The sequence below is a fragment of the Opisthorchis viverrini genome (assembly GCF_000715545.1).
Source record: "Opisthorchis viverrini unplaced genomic scaffold opera_v5_185, whole genome shotgun sequence".
Taxonomy (NCBI): domain Eukaryota; kingdom Metazoa; phylum Platyhelminthes; class Trematoda; order Opisthorchiida; family Opisthorchiidae; genus Opisthorchis; species Opisthorchis viverrini.
This window is the reverse complement of record NW_008751843.1, coordinates 413,997-430,282: the sequence shown is the minus strand read 5'-3', so window position 1 is coordinate 430,282 and position 16,286 is coordinate 413,997. Positions and strand designations below refer to the sequence as shown.

Sequence of the window (16,286 nt, the reverse complement as noted above, 5' to 3'; positions counted from 1 at the left end):
TCTTTTCTTTACAATAAGGCTTTCAAATAAGTCATGGTTGTACGGCAGTGAAGCATCGGTGTTGAACACTGATGTCATGCTGTCGATGATGATGGTGATGATGATGAGTGTCTTTGCAGGCCGGGATGCCCAGTGAACCCTAAAGACCGAGGAATTGGAAGAAGAAGAAAATGCGGGAATCGTCCGCAGGCTGTTCCATTTGACTTGTTGGACTGGTTCTTTGAGGCCTGTTGTCAGCGAAACTTTCAGGGACCAGAATGGCTCTTTGATATCCAGCAAGGTAGAACGCTTGAATCGGTGGGCACAATATTTTGGGCAACATTTCACGTGGCCACCTAATACCTCTAAGCCGGACTACCGTCCAACAACAGAAAGAATAACTATGAACATCGAACCCCACTCAGCATCAGAAAAGTTCGAGTGCATATCCCCACTCAACCGTCATCGTGCTCCTGGCCCTGACGACCTCCCATCTGCTCTTTTCAAGGATGGCGGTGGGTTTCTCAGCCAGCGCTTATTTAGCCTATTTGTGTCTATCTGGGGAAAGGGACAGTTCCAGATAACCGGGGCGAGTCGGTAATGGTGCCCATTTTCAAAATGGGTACTCGCAGTGAATGTAATGACCACAGGCTGCCGTTGTAGCAGGCCTTCTGGCGTCACTGATTGTTCGTCATCTTACGGTGGCACATGAAATCTTGACTCGTGAAATCAAGCGGGATTTCGATCGGGTTGAGGCTGTATTGACCACACCTTCACACTCTGTCAGATGTTAGAGCAACATCATATGTACGGACGACCCACAATCTTGGTGTTCCTTGACTTCGAGGGTGCATTCGTTTCTGTCGATCGGTCATTGCAGTTAAACGCATTTGCTCAACAGAGTATGCCCCGGAAGCCTGTGAACCTAATCCGGGATCTATATTCACATACTTCGGGGTGTGAGAGCGGTTAGTTCTCCAAAATCTTCCCTACAAGAAAGGGCGTTCGACAAGAGTGTCCACTCTCTCCATTCCTGTTCAGCTTCGTTACTGATGAAATTTTGAGGCGAACGCTGGAAGGTCTTCAAAATGCTAGTGTTCATATTCTTGATGGTGAGGGTTGTCGATCTAGAGTACGCGGACGATATCGCCCTCATTTTTGAAGACAAGGGCAAAGCATAAGCCCTGTTAAATAGACTACCCACCATCATACTATCTTTCGGCATGCACCTTCAAAGTGTGAAGTCGGGTTTCGGAACGTACGGTAGATTTACTGGGGGTTGTGGAGAACTTTTCATACCTCGTTAGTTGTATCATTGCACGAATATCAAAGTCCAAAACCATGGTTGCCAATTGGCGTCACTTGTGGTGTCAAAAAGGCATATCACTGGATCTCAAGGGTCGCGTATACCAGGTTACAGTAAGGGTTGTATTGTTGTATGATTGCGAAACATGGCCCCTGCGGGCAGATAATGTGACGATTAACAGATTGCATCAACGAACTCGTAACGAGGCAGCTAGAAAACGGATACTTAGTTGTGCCACAGGTACTTTAATGGCGGAAAACATCCAGCACCGCCAACTACGGTGGCGGGGCTGTGCTACTTATGCCGAAACATCGTCTACTGAGCCAAGTGTTGTTCTCCGTGTCTCCTCCAGAATGACGGAAACCGCGAGTTGGACTCTATGGCTTGGCAGAAGGGTGTGAAAGATATTGCGAAGTGTTGTTGGTGCAGCGCGCCTTGCACTATGGGGTCACCGTGACACCGTCTGCGCTTGGCTGAGGACGTTGCCAGAAATAGTGGCTGATCTGTATCAGTGGCGTTCGTGTTGTCAGGTTCTTTCCAGGTTATCTGATTGAGCGCTTGGCAGTGTAGGCACCTCAGATTGCTTGTGATAGGCCAGCACCAGGTTCCCCTCACCTACTCTTTTCTTTTTATTCCAAGGCTTCAAATATAATTAGATAAACCTTGTGGCTGTGAGACGTCGGTGTCAAAACTGATGTCTCATTTTGACGATGATAATGATAATGATGACCTCAGGTTGGGCAAGACTTCTACCAACCTATACAGTAATTGATCATTTAGATGAACGGCCAATGTTAGCATCGAAAATAGCTGTCGAAACACTTCGAAGGACTTCGGCGAGATGAAGGAATTACGTTTTATCCAATTTTAGGTGAATGAATGTCTGTAGTATTCAAGCGAAGTCGAGATGGTTTAGTGGTTGAAGCGCGAATTTACTGACCGGAAGGTCCGTGGTCTGAACCCCAATTGATCCTGTCTAAGCTTGCGCAACCTGGCTTCATCTTAACTGTCGCGATTTCTTCGGGTTACGGCTGAACGATTATTATTAATATCATCATTATTGGTGTTCGAGCCTGGAGAGTAACTTGTGCCACCAGGGAAAGCCCTCGGCAGTATGAGTTATTCCATGCTGTATTGAGAGTGACGCGGATGGCTGGCTTAAGAAAAGACCTGGTGTAGTAGTTTTCGACTCGAGAGGAGGCCAGCCTCTAGAGAAGAGCAAGGCGTCAACATGAGACACGCTTTTGTTTGTATTTTTCACCAGATTCCTGTTCTTATTGGTTATTGATCGCTTGTGTGTAGCACGAGTGGAGGGTCACCGATGCAAACGGCCAAATTCTGCTTGTGAACAACGGTAGTTTTATGCGTGCTCGCTCTGGACTCTTCCAAGGGTTGCACATACTGCGTATGTGGTACGTCCACATGTTGTAGTCATTATTTTAAGTAGTAGGAGTAAGCAATGTGTTGCTTTACTTGCACCAAAATTCATCCCCAGTTTTCGTGTTCTACGCAATATTTTTTGGCAGGCGAAAGGGATACACGGTTCAGAATGTGTTGCAGACCGCTGATCGGTTTGCTTCAAATCATATTTACTTTGCATTAGTCCGGTCGATTCAGATGGTCACTGCATAGGAAGCGACTTCAGTAAACCCATTTGGTTTAAAATGAGGAACATGGTGCAAATCGCAATACGCCAAGACATGTAACCGCAAATATAGAGTTTGAAAAACTCAGGCTCACGGTCGCANTGTGACAGCTGTGGAGATTCTGTTGAATCCCCAGTATATCAACTGTCTACCTAGAGGCATGCATTTGCTAACCAGAATGATGCTGTCAGTTTACAGATGGTACAGAATATTCTCCACCGATGTTTTTGTCAACCTCAAAGTTTTGGGAATGGTAGCACACGCTAGCTACACCTGCCGTCGGCAGCCTACCGAACCATAAATTGGTTTGGGCGTTTTCATCATGGTCAACTATAAATCGTGGGTATGCAGTGGTCCTAATCACCATTCTGTTTCCAAGGTAATATACACTTCTCTTGCACGTCAATTTCGGTTTTGACTGGCGAAACCGCTAGTTGTAGTCATTATTTTAAGTAGTAGGAGTAAGCAATGTGTTGCTTTACTTGCACCAAAATTCATCCCCAGTTTTCGTGTTCTACGCAATATTTTTTGGCAGGCGAAAGGGATACACGGTTCAGAATGTGTTGCAGACCGCTGATCGGTTTGCTTCAAATCATATTTACTTTGCATTAGTCCGGTCGATTCAGATGGTCACTGCATAGGAAGCGACTTCAGTAAACCCATTTGGTTTAAAATGAGGAACATGGTGCAAATCGCAATACGCCAAGACATGTAACCGCAAATATAGAGTTTGAAAAACTCAGGCTCACGGTCGCACGCTCCATTCGTCCTGTAATGCAAGGATTGCCCTTAAGGGGTTAGAACGAAGAGCTCTTATAGAGGTTTTTTTTACTTATTTATAATGCTCAGCGTGAGGGGTAGTCTTAATCGTGTTCTATTCGCTCAAAGAGGGGTGGGTAATGTCAGAATCAATGGCCTTACAGTCCTTTACACAGGGTCAGACTACACGTAAACTGAATCCTGGGTTTGTAATCAAGGCCATTCCCGCTTGGGTAGACCAACCCAAGACAGATGTACTTTGCGTCTCCAAAGATATTCCTTTTAGGAAGAAAAAGGAAGAAGATGGACTTTTGGCCACTTCTGGGTACCTCGATAGTAAACAGGTAACTGGTGCCGGTGTCCGTTGTTGTGCCATCATGTTTAATCCGGCCGGTGGTTTGCAAAAGCCCGCTGCATGTTTACCTGCTGATCTTATTTCTTCGGCTCTACATAAGTGCCAACAGGTAGCATGTAACACCATATTCAGCTTTGCTCAAGCTGTTTGCGGTTCACCTGCTGTGCTGTCCAGTGGTCTAACTACCATTGACCGGTAGATCCAATTCGGCTGCCAGTCATGCAATCAAAAATGGAAACCACTAAATTTTAAAAGCTGTGGAGCCGTTTTCTTATTCTCAAATCTGAACAAGGACTCATCTTAGTGGAGTCCTTCCAGGGTCCTCAGTGGGACTTGCCGCAAACTAAGAAGTGAGGCATGTTTCACCAACAGTCAATTACTGTTTCCGGTTTGTACACCCTTGTGAGGGAGGCCAGTCACATGAGCTTCCTAATTCTGTTTGCCAAGACTCACTAGTTCCCGATGCAACAACTGCTTCCTAGGATATGAGAAAATTCTCCAGCTCGTGAATATAGTGGATGAGTTGGCTGATTAATCCTCGAAGTATGTTGCGTTTCTCAGGTTGCTTTCGTCCTTTTTTTGGAAGGATTTACATGTTCGGTCAGTGATGTAGATCAGCTGTACGCTCTAAGGGCACAGCCGTAAGTCGTCCTGGAGAATGATTGCAATTGAATGGTGGTCTGGCCGATTATCGAGCAGTTATTTGATATTTCTGTTAGTTTCTCTCGCATCGTCCTCGCTCATATCGAAGGAAACGAACTGAGTTGAGGCACTTCAGATATAATGGACGTCGACATGGCGGATACACGCAATAGAGTTAACCACACGCTCGAGAGGTGGTAGTGGAATAACTCGCGCGTGGCACCTAGCTGCAACGATTGTGTTGATATTTCACATCTCAAGTTGCTACACTGTGCACAACCGATACCAAAGTCGTGGGCATTTCATCACAAGAAGTTAGTATGGTTTCCAGGTTTGTTTAGCTAACGCATTCATCTCATCCTCATGATGTGGAATTTTTCTTTGACTTTTTCCTAAATACTTAGTCTCTCACGAGCCACTTTAGGAATCGGGTTATGGGTAGCTTCATGTGCCTTTCCTTTTCTCTCCCGAGTAAGGGTATAGCTAGCTCACATGGTTTTTCACGTGTTTTTCAACTCCGTCCTAGTACCAATCATCTGCCTTCACTACTCACCTATCTTGATCAGATCGCTTCATCCTAAGGGCTTCATTTCTGGAACACAATATTTCCTGTGAAAAGCCTCTGATTAGTGTTTATAAGAAGGGAAGGAAAGTTTCTCGTCCAAAAACAGGTTGCGTTGTGCGGGGAAACTAAGGGATGGAAAAAGAGGACAGTTCACCGTTTCAAGCTGGAAAGGTCTTGTGTACTTGCCGATTGCCAACGAAAACCACAGCATTCTCTTGCTCCATTAGTTATTCAATGGTGTGCGAGCCAAAGAAAACCATCGATTCAGTGCGAGCATACTCGTCAATCGTCTGTTTTCGTTTAGTTTTACTGTTTGGCAGTCTGATTTATAATACTAGCTGTTGATCCATACTACATTTATTTTAGCGTTTTCCCGGCTCTCCTGAACGCTACAGTCCTAAATGGGCTATTTCGTTTAATGTAGGAAACAAGTCCGTGGATATATATATATATATATATATATATATATATATGATGCTACATAAGCTACATAATCTAATGCACTTTAGACCCTCACATATCATTCTTCTAAATAGGACCCCAAAAGCCTTCAACAGTTATGGGACTAACATGGAACATCAACTGGCCTAGGATAAACGAATTCGTCAGTAGAACTCATTTGCATGACAGCATGCTGAAATTCTCTCACTTCCAGGGAGGGGGACTCTGAGTTTCTTGGGATGTGTCGGTTTCGACAGGCATTTTTCTGAATGAAATGATTGCTTAGCAGATGTACTCCACGGATGTGTGTACCGCATGGATGTCTTTGGTGGAAGTGACTGTCTGGGTTACTATCGATCCCATGTGAGTATTTATTTGAATGGACAGCTCTTCCAACGGTGCTCTACAACCGACTTATCTGCCGGGCTACTGTTTCCTCAGTTGTGAAATTCCGAGCCCTCTTTTTCTAATTAGCTGGCTGCCGGAAAATTTTGGCTTACTAACGCGACTTCATCGTTGTTGTCATCCTCGTAAACTGAAGGATGCATACAGATTTACAGCGCTTCTAGCTTCCACAATTTCTTTTACTAGTGAAATTGAAAATATGGCTTCATAGCGGGCCATAACCTCCTAGTGGTGATGCTCACTGATAGGAGAATCGGGGTTGGCTGTCATATGTGAATACCAGTAAGTTCTCTTAGTCCCCTCGTTTTCTGGTTTGGAGTCCTCATCCAGGGAAGGGGCAGCTACCAGCGAGACTGAGGTCGCTAGTTATGACCTACATGCTTCGCAAGCAAGTCCCAATACACGGTTCAGGAAAAGTGGCTGATATTGCGTTGTTTGCGTAAGTAGGAAGGTCATTCAGATAAACTATTCGCCTGTCAGAAGAATGTTTTCCTTTCTTGCTTCTCACAGTTGGATGAAGGAACTCAACTGGGTCTCTTTTCCGTGAACGCACCAACAGAATTGCAGCACCAAGTGTCATCTCTAAGTACGTACTACCAAACAAACGCACCTATAGAGGACGATCACTTTGATCTGTTTGACCTGGACTTCACCGATGTTTTTACGGATGTCAACTATTCGCCACTAGAAAAGGAGAATGCTTTTCTGCACCATATCACTGTTCAAAAACAGGAAACTTCACCACATTCTATCCATGAGCGTGCATTGTGGCATGACTTCGTTCGATATTACTATGCTGAAGTGTGTTCCTCTGAGTATCACATATACCTCTCTTCCTGGCTACATGAATGCTTTGGACCAACAGTTGCACAACAACTGTTCCGCCTTCCGAAGCCGCTACAGAAAACAGAACTTGGTATTTGGTATCCATTCCATAAAGAGGGTGAAGTTCTTGCGGCGTTGAGACGTTTGCCTAGAGACCACACAGAAGACGGTGGGGATACCTCTAGTTTGATGGCACCAGAGATGACGAATGGTGAGGAAAACGCGAATTCACATGAGGAACACGACGATCGACTACACGCCCAGAATAATACCGGGAACGGGCTCATCGTTGGTGGTGTGAATGGTGGACTAGAAAATGGCCTGATCCACATGGTAGTAACTCCGACAGCAGTCGGTTCAGGAGTATACAACAACAATGCTGTTGATATGAATGATTTACAAGCTTTTTCTGATGTCACCGTGTCTAAGTCAGCCGAACATCCGCCGACGGTGTTGATGGTGAAACCGGAAAAATATGATGATCCTGCTGCTAGCCTGTCGGGAATTCGGGTCTCTGAATTGGACGAGTCTGTTGTGACATCTTCCGAGTCCAAGGCTACACCTGTTGGTGACTCTGGCGATTCACAAACGGAGGAGACAATCTCGCAAAGTATAGGTGGCGACACGAATGGCACACGTGATGATTTTGTTGCGGTTTTCGAAGTGGGCCAGTATGAAGGCGCAATACTCCTCAAACGCCGTGGGGCTCTGAGGTTGTTACTTTCGTTGCTGAGGCCTTTTTGGTGGATCTTCTACCAAACACGCTGGCCGCCTTTTCTGGCTCCGGGCTTTGTGTGCATTGTGGGTGACGAGTTAATCAAATGTTTCGGAAACTATTTCTATCCAGCGTCTGCATTTCAACTGATGCTTGAGTTGTACAATCACAGAATGCGTGAAAGAGAACGTACTTCACTCATCCTTGTTGATCCTCTAGTGAGTTGGGTGTCACGTTCATTCTTACTGTTTGGCTTTGCTTTAGGTGTTTACGGTATCCTTACTATCACGCGAGTTTTTCTGCAATTGTTTTCATGAAGACATTGATGTGAGCTAACTTGCTTCCTCAGCTCTTTGCAAGTGCATATTTTTTTGGTGTGAATCAGCTTAAGATTGAGTAATGTTCCTCGCACCTTTTAGGTAGTTCTGAAAGCCTCTACGCCCACTTATTCTGTCTTCTTGAAGGTTAAATGTTTCACGATGATTTCTGATGCTTATCGATTTCTCATTAGCAGTTTCCCAAGATGTCGACATCCTCCTTCCGAAGATGGACCAGCACAAGAACTGGGGCTTTTCTGATTGTTTCGAGGGAAACCTATTTTGGGGATTGGAGTGATGTCTGATCAAATAGCAGTACACCAGTTCTTGAGAAATTTCACTGAATCTTCGAAGCTTAAAACAATATTTTTATCAACGAGTTATTCAGTATGCCTCATGGGAGTTGCCTTCTAATATAAATATACTGCAACACGTACAGAATTTTTGTAATCTTCCGATTAATTCCTGTCCATTACCTTGAAGCAGAACTGAGTGATTCAGGAAGATGGATGCCGCTCCATCTGTTTGAAGTAATTAGCTTTTGTCAATGTGATTTCTGACTTCTTTCTTGTCTATATCCTGTTTCCTGGATCCTCATAATCTTCATCCTCCATCGAATAACTCAATCGATAATGCAGTTGCTATTACACAATTAAAATGGCCCGCACAATTTAATTACTCATCATGAGGAGTTCGAGTAGTCAGCTTAGGTTAGGTAGTTTTTTGGTCCACATATTTAATTACATATATTATCTCACAGTGGATCATGCCTGCGTTGATGAGGGCAAATCAGCATTGGGGACGAGAAAATCAAGCATCTTACTGACCACTGTGGTTCAAAGATAGGCCCAACCACTTCAACCGGGTCCAGAATATTTCAGTCATAGGCTTGTATTCCGGGCTACAATCATTCTATAAGGAACAAGGCCATGAACTCTCCAGAAAGGTGAGCGTAGTCTCAAGAAATTGGAAATCCGGTGAAAATCTGGTGGCTCTCTCCATAGGGATATTCTTTCGGGTGAGATACTGTGATTTCAACTCATTTTACATGAACCCGGCTACTGTGACGAACTTCGTAATTTCGGACAGCGTGTATGAACCCCACTTATAAAACTACATGGTTGTCTTCATAACTTAGGTTTAGGCGAATCCAAGTGGTTCGAAACTGCTTATTTCGATTATTTTAGTCATTTCTAACTAGCATTAGCAACCTTTCAGTGACAGAGGAAATCCCCGAACCTTGATAAAATTCAACCTCTGGATTCTGATAGGACGTATCTCCCCCAGTTCATGATATTAGTTGACGAACAAACTTCCATTATGGTCGCGTTATGTAACTTGTAATTTCCAAGAGAGCTGAAGCTACCCATCATACCAATGTTCTTCAGTCTTTTTTCCCCTAACGCTCCCTTTCCTCGGCTTTCATGAACCCAGGTTTGCCAAGCGCTAAAGTCGTTTGCGACTGGTATACATGAAAATATTGGCTTACATTAGTTGGCGGTCGATCATGCTTTCATTCTCAACTCAGTCAGACACGAGGCCCTCAAAATGCATTTTTCACACAGCTCGTCCCTCTGTACACAACCACAAAGAAAAAAGTTATGAGTTCCGTCTGCTTGCCGTGTTTTCTTTGTCGGGTTTTAAGTCGCCCGCAGTTGAACGACTTCTTTGCTTTTTAGTAGACTGATCAATACACTGATTCGTCTAAATAGATTGACGGTACGGCTAACAGTACTGACTTCATTCTGGCCAACTATAATAAGTAGGTGAACTGGCATTTCTTTTTGTGGTCAGCTGGAATATGTATTTGGTTTCTACATTGTTTCATTGAATACGGCTGCAAATAGCTTCTTGGCGGTAAGTTGAGTTACAAGTGGTGAAACATTTAGATGCATAAGAGCGAATTATGCCTGGTTATTTTTCGATTGAGTACAGATTATCATATCAGGGACTTGCAGTTTGAAGGCGCCGATATGGGATTGAAACAGGGTCGTGGAAATGGTTATACATTCGGCCACCAGACAATAGGGGCATCGGTAGGCACGTGGGTTTCGGTTGTTATTATGCGAGTTGATGGAGAGCATCTTGCCCGTTGATAAATTCCCTACTCGCTGGATGTACCAATTAATGCTGGTATAGCGTTTGGGAACTATGACAGCCCTCCATTGTGCGGGGCTACGATAATGATTCTGTAGTGGTTTGGACAGCAGCTTTAATAACAGAATGTCAGCTTTCAAAAGTATGCATACCATCCAGTTACTCGCCATACCCGATCAACAAAGTTGCGACATAATATCTCATTATAAGGACTTGTTGCATTTAGTTTGTGGCCGTTGCTCCCTGGCGAGATACCGCTGTCAACTTCAGCCAGTATACTGGATATCGGTGCGAACAAAATTCTGGTTTGATATCTGGTTTTTATTCTGCAGATGGTGTCAACCGATGCTGAAAGATTGGGACAGTACACAGGTACCCAATCTTTGTTAAGAAGCATCAGCAGTACTGGTGTTGAATTTCTTGGGAGATTCAAGACTACAGACTGCAGGATTGAATTTTTAACACGCTATTATTCACTGAAGCGTGCGTAATGAATACTAAGCAACCTGAACTTAGGATACAATGCCAGTTGTCTTTCCTGCACTTAGCCTCAAGTGGTCTGGTGTTGACTGACTTAGTTGGCAAATGCTCCGAGGAAGGCCCGTGTGTCTTGCGAGACATTGTTCCTTCTAATCGCGGGGTCTGTATTTTGCAACTAGTGAGACTTGCACCGCAGATAATCCCAAAACTGGTATGCTGCTTCTCGGCCTTTAAGCATAAGTCGGCTTCCAAGATGCAAATCAGGCAACCCAAGGTCCGTGGAGTTTGGTTATTACAGGGATTGCCGAGGGTTACTTTTCCGTTTTGGGTGTTCCGTGTTTTTGCTGCGCTGCATTGTAAAATAAGGGATAAATCTGGTGACCTGGCTGCTATACTGTGTTTTCGTTGTTTTGTCCAGCTCGGCTTCTCGGAACCCTTGTTAGTCTCTTTGTACCCATTGCCCATGTATTTTGGTCTGTCCCTTTTGTTTTCGCTAGAGATTTCTTTTTGTAAGTGTGAAAGGTGTATGTGCTGAAAGACAAGGAGGCACTGTACGGTTGTTTCATCCTCATTGGGAATCACCAGCAGTGCACATCTCACGGAACTCCAGGGAGCCCATGACCTCCCGGCCAGTAGTTTAAACACTTTCGGTTACACTGCAGCATTAGCCACTCGCCTTGATAAAATTTTCTGGTACACTGAGGCCTCGTCATTATGCAGGTACTTTCCCACGCCTTCATTTGAATCTTCAGTCAAGACCAGATGGCTTGAAGGTACTCATTAAGGTTACGTTAGGGTATTTTGATAAAACAGACAATGAAATATATGGCTCTTGCCCTTTCGGCTGGTCACTTTCGTCTACTGATGTCTGCGTTGACAATCCTAATGTCCTTTTCTTTCTTAGGCCTTATCGCCGTTCTCTCCGGTTCTCAATCGGGTCGTTCTACTTCCTTCAGATGGGATAACAAGAGATGATGCCTTCGGCGAGAAATTTGCGTGCTCGAGTATCGAATGGATCGCACCTGCTCAGTCTTTTTCAAACTGTTTCCATCGTCCGACCGAAGAACAGTTTCCCGGCTTTACGATTTTATCTGTCCTCTCGCTCGTATCCAATTGGTTGGCTTATTTATCTCGAATAGAACTTCGGGGTATTGTGGTAGGCTATTCCCAGTATCGGGACACTTACACCGTCCGACCCATGGGACTAGCTTGTATGTACCCAGCAACATTGGGTTGTGGGCAGTTGCCTCTTTTGGATGCGTGGCCTTTGCAATTGTTGGTTCATTCAACTCGAACATGTTGCTCAACACTTGTCTATTTATCCTCCCGTCTTTCACCCCGCTCGAACTTCCCGAATCCTCGCCTTTTGTTTTCTTTTACTGATGTTGATAACCTTTAAATATCAAAAACACTTCGTATAGCCCTTTGGAACCACAGAACTATTTTTCGAAAGACATGATATACTTTTTTATTCCTTGACGGTAAAATAAACATTTGTTATTCGCTGAGCTAGGCAGTTTGATTGCAGGCGTTTCAGTCCTAATGGAGGAGGCGTGTTGCTTCAAAGCGGGGCGTACCAGTGGAGTTAGATCATGCGAATGATGTGTTGTTCTGACGGTCCTGCGTCGGGATGCAATGCTCCAAATAGCATGTCGGAAGTGGCTCCTAGTTTTTGCATGCACTGCATACTGTACAGCTACACAGTGCATATTCTGGCCCATTCTATCACTCTGAAATTTCAGGATGTGGAGTTCACGCTTCTCGATGGGTTTACCTATTTCAATAGCTTCCTAAGCCATGACTTCACTGAAACAGATGAAGCCAGTCCACACAATGAAGAACGAGTGAATTTCGTCGTCGTTGTCACTGAAGCTACACAGTCGCGTCTGCGAAAGGACCGCGAAACTGGCTTGGTTGTTAAACTTGACCTTCCCTACCCAAGAGCCGGAACACAATAGTTTCCCATGCTCTGAACTGATCTTAGTTGATAAGAAAGCATCTCCCAACCATACGAGCAAATAACAAGTACCTCAAAGTTTGATAATAGTATATTCTTACTGTGAACCGTTTTACAGCACCTTGGATTTAAAGAACTTTATAAAGTCCGCCTTTACCGTCCAAGGCAACTGTCGCCATGATAAATATTGGGAGCACTCCGCTAGAGAGCTTTCATTTCACAAACCTTTACTGGAACTGCATCAGAGACCCTCGTTCGGGTGCCAAATTTCGCGTGATTGCATTGTGTATATTTCCACCCTACTGTGGGTGTCCTGTCCAGTGGAAAACAAATCTAGTATCGAGACCGTCTAGGAGGATTAGTGTTGAGGGTTTACTTTGATTCGAACTTACCGCTTGTATTGGTTCCGTACTGTGAACTTCACGTCTGGTGTGTTGGCATGCCTTCTGTCTAGAATAGTTTGCATGTTCAGTGCCTATCAGGTCACTGGCACGATTCTCACGGGTGCGAAGCTGCCCATCTCTTTATAGCACCTCTTCCTTTCTAGTACAGAATCAGTTTGTCCTTACGGGGTCACACTAAGAGTTCGGAAGTAGACATATTCAGTCTGTAGTAGGCTGGTGCATATCAGCATATTCTGTATGGCAATACACCTTGAGTCTCTCAATTATTGGGGGTAATCGGTACAACCGTTAACTTTCAGCAGTGCACACAGCACTGATCACACCTGAGGACTAATACTGAACAGTCATATGTTTCCGTCGAATGTGATATTCGTACCTGATGTTCAGTGATACTGAGACTGTGTATAGAATGAAACTGTTCTACTAGATTTACCATAGTTGGAAGGGAGGGCGCTCATTTTGTAAAAATGAGTTAATCGAAGATGGGAAAATTTGTCGGAAGGCGCATAAGGTTGAGTAAGTTTTGCGTTACTCCCTCATGCCGGACGGGAAATTTGATATGCAGCTGGAAGAGTAGTTTGCCTGCTTTGATTCGCACAGGTCAGTTCTGATTCGTCTTAAATACGTACTTCTTTTGATTTCGACCACCACGCCGATACGACCAAATGTGCTTGCTTTTTAGATATCCTAACACAGAAGGCACAATATATGCATGTAGTAAGTCACAGGGCGCAATGTGAATCAAATGGACAAATGAACAGTGAATGAAGTTCTTGAGCTCTAACTGAAGTCAGACGGTAGACGACAAGTCTTTTTGAACTGATCATCAGACCTACCAGCAAGAATATTGTTGTGTGTGGAAGTTATGTTTGATGGGGGTATTCCAATTTAGCTCTGCGAGCCCACGCTGCGGTAACTGCATCATATTTTAACGCGTGTGCCTTTTTGCCCACATCTGTTTTCGCTTCGGACACCGGTTTTACCGGTGGTACGACACACTCGTTGCGGAAAAGCTATCTCAAAAGCTCCACGAAATCCCACCGGGCCTCTAATTTCATTATGATTAAACCAAAAGACTGGGAGTTATGTATCAGGCTGAATTAACTTTTCAGATGCTGCATTTGGGGTCATTTTTATGGGTAGTAATATCTTAGTCCAGCGCTTATTCATTCGTTGTGGACTATCCACAGTAGTCTTGCCTGGCCATGAGAAAGACAGTCCAAGTATGGTTTCGATGCGAACTCAGAAAATAGCGTGGCTACTCAAAAGTCATCCGGGAATTTTAAAACACGAAGCAAACGATGAAAGGCGGATCGTTGGGTGGTACATTCAGGGCAGTTACGCGACTGTTACTATTATTGTTATACGAAAAACGCACATCACTCTGATGTCGAAATGTTTACCAGATCAAAACACACTATGTGTTCGCATTCTATAAACTCTAATGGGGTTGTCTCGCATGTTGAATGAATGGAGTCCGAATTCCAGTGTCAAACCATCGAATCCTTACATTAACATCACACGATGTCCATCTCATCAGAAATTTGTCTCAACAAATCGGGTCTCGCACCATTCCATGTATATTAGTCCAGCACGAAACAAATGAGTGATATTCTGCTTAGACTCTTACGTCACACAGTCTCATCGCCCCGTCTCACAAGATAGAAATTTTCGCGACTGCGTCATTTGTCAGTGTCTGGACAATCAACCTACTGGTCATAGACGCAATTTTTTTTTACCAAATAAAGCTGTGAAGGAGAGTCCTACCCAGCTGATACATCCAAATGGCTAGCACCATGATAAGCAATTCCATTTCTGTTTCATCGAGCGCGTGCATTACAGGCGTCCTTCAAGGGCCACACTCCATATGACTGGATTGTCACACGCACGTCCAGTTAATTGAAAACGCCCTGAATAGACATGTTGCTGGATACTCACGACTAAAACACATTTCAACAATGAGGGAGAAAAAAGGACGAAGTTACGATCACTTCATGCACTAGTCAACCGAGTTGCAGCAACCTGTTATATGTGCCAGTTTGAGTCAGTTCACGCCATACTGAACAGATCCATATAGTCGAACATTTAGGGTGCAGTTTTCTCGTGAATGGATCTCAGATAAAAATCCACGAATCAGTTCAATGCATCCGCACCAGTCATCCGAATCAGCTTTGCCTTGATGGTTCGCTATGGTTTGCCGGAACGGTTGTAGATGAATGACATTCTCGCTCCTGTTAGGAGCTATCACCTTGAGTGCTACATGAGGTGTTTTCAATATTAGGGATGAATGACACTTATTCGTACTGCGTTCTGAGGGTTGTTTGCCTAGTTGGGATTTCTTGTGCCATTTCTGGGTCCACTGGGAAATCTATTGCATCCCGTGAGTCGTTTATTGGGGAATTGCAGTATGTCTTTTGATATGAACTACGTTCTAATGTTATTTTTGTTTTATTAATATCGGTATTCGCGATCTTTCCAAGATGGTGGGTCTTAGTTGTTCACCGAGTTTCTAATGAGTCACCAGTGCATCACTTTCATCGGTATCAACGAAATTCAGGTGTGATTACAACACCCTGATTTCTTAATGTGTAAAGTTTTAGACTCGTGCATGTTCGGTCACCATGGTAGGTTGCCAACATGATTGTTGACGTCTGGGGACGCATGCTAGGTGGTCATCAGCTTTTCTGAAACCTCATGGTCAGTAACACAGCTATGTGGACAGGCGGATGTACTTTGCTGTGGGAGACATTACGAGAACACTAACACCGTCGAAGTTAAGGTTCACTTCAATGAGTAGAACACATTGCCACTTTAATTCGTGGTTTCACCTCCTCACCCCAAGATAAACGGTTAGCAGAAATAAACTGTCATCATCATCATCATCATTATCAGCTGTAATAACCGCGTACTCGTCGTACAGTGGTTGTAGCTGCCACAGTTTCGTTCACCGATGATTGGGGGGTAAGTAGCTGCGCATTGCAGGCGCGAGCTGGTAAGTTGGTGCGTAAATCCAGCACTGTCAGTGAGTTGTCAAGCGGGGGGGTGGAAAAGAAGCTATGCATTGAAGGCAATAGCTTGGATGCACGAGCGCCACTGAGGGCGCGACTGGGCCATGTCTGATAATGTCTTTAGCCATTGATGTGGCCCGTCTCGGGGTCCCCATCCAGGAAGACGGCAGTGACCAGCGCAGCTGAGTTTGCTGGTAATGGCCTTCATACTTCGCTGCCAAGTCATTGCTTGACCGCCTCTGGCTCTCTTCCACCCTTCACATGGTTGGGCGAAAAGAGCCCTTCGAGGAAGTCGGTCGACTGGCATACGCAGCACGTGGCCAAGCCAACGCAACCTGTGCAGTGTGATCAATTCATCTATCGAGGGTGAGTTATTTCTCCCGAA

At 44.5% G+C, this 16,286-nt stretch overlaps 2 protein-coding genes across 2 annotated transcripts in view; one reads left to right on the top strand and one right to left on the bottom strand.

The window, feature by feature from the left end:
• T265_07798 (hypothetical protein) overlaps positions 1-12,029 on the top strand; it is a gene marked incomplete at both ends in the record, with an annotated part of 72,238 nt that extends 60,209 nt beyond the window's left edge. The window contains 3 exons of the mRNA XM_009173418.1: positions 146-494; positions 6,559-7,856; positions 11,437-12,029. Of these exons, the coding sequence (XP_009171682.1) occupies positions 146-494; positions 6,559-7,856; positions 11,437-11,931 (2,142 nt within the window). The remainder of the gene's footprint in view (positions 1-145; positions 495-6,558; positions 7,857-11,436) is intronic.
• T265_07799 (hypothetical protein) overlaps positions 11,847-16,286 on the bottom strand; it is a gene marked incomplete at both ends in the record, with an annotated part of 17,563 nt that continues 13,123 nt past the window's right edge. Inside the window, one exon of the mRNA XM_009173419.1 lies at positions 11,847-11,925. Within this exon, the coding sequence (XP_009171683.1) occupies positions 11,847-11,925 (79 nt within the window). The remainder of the gene's footprint in view (positions 11,926-16,286) is intronic.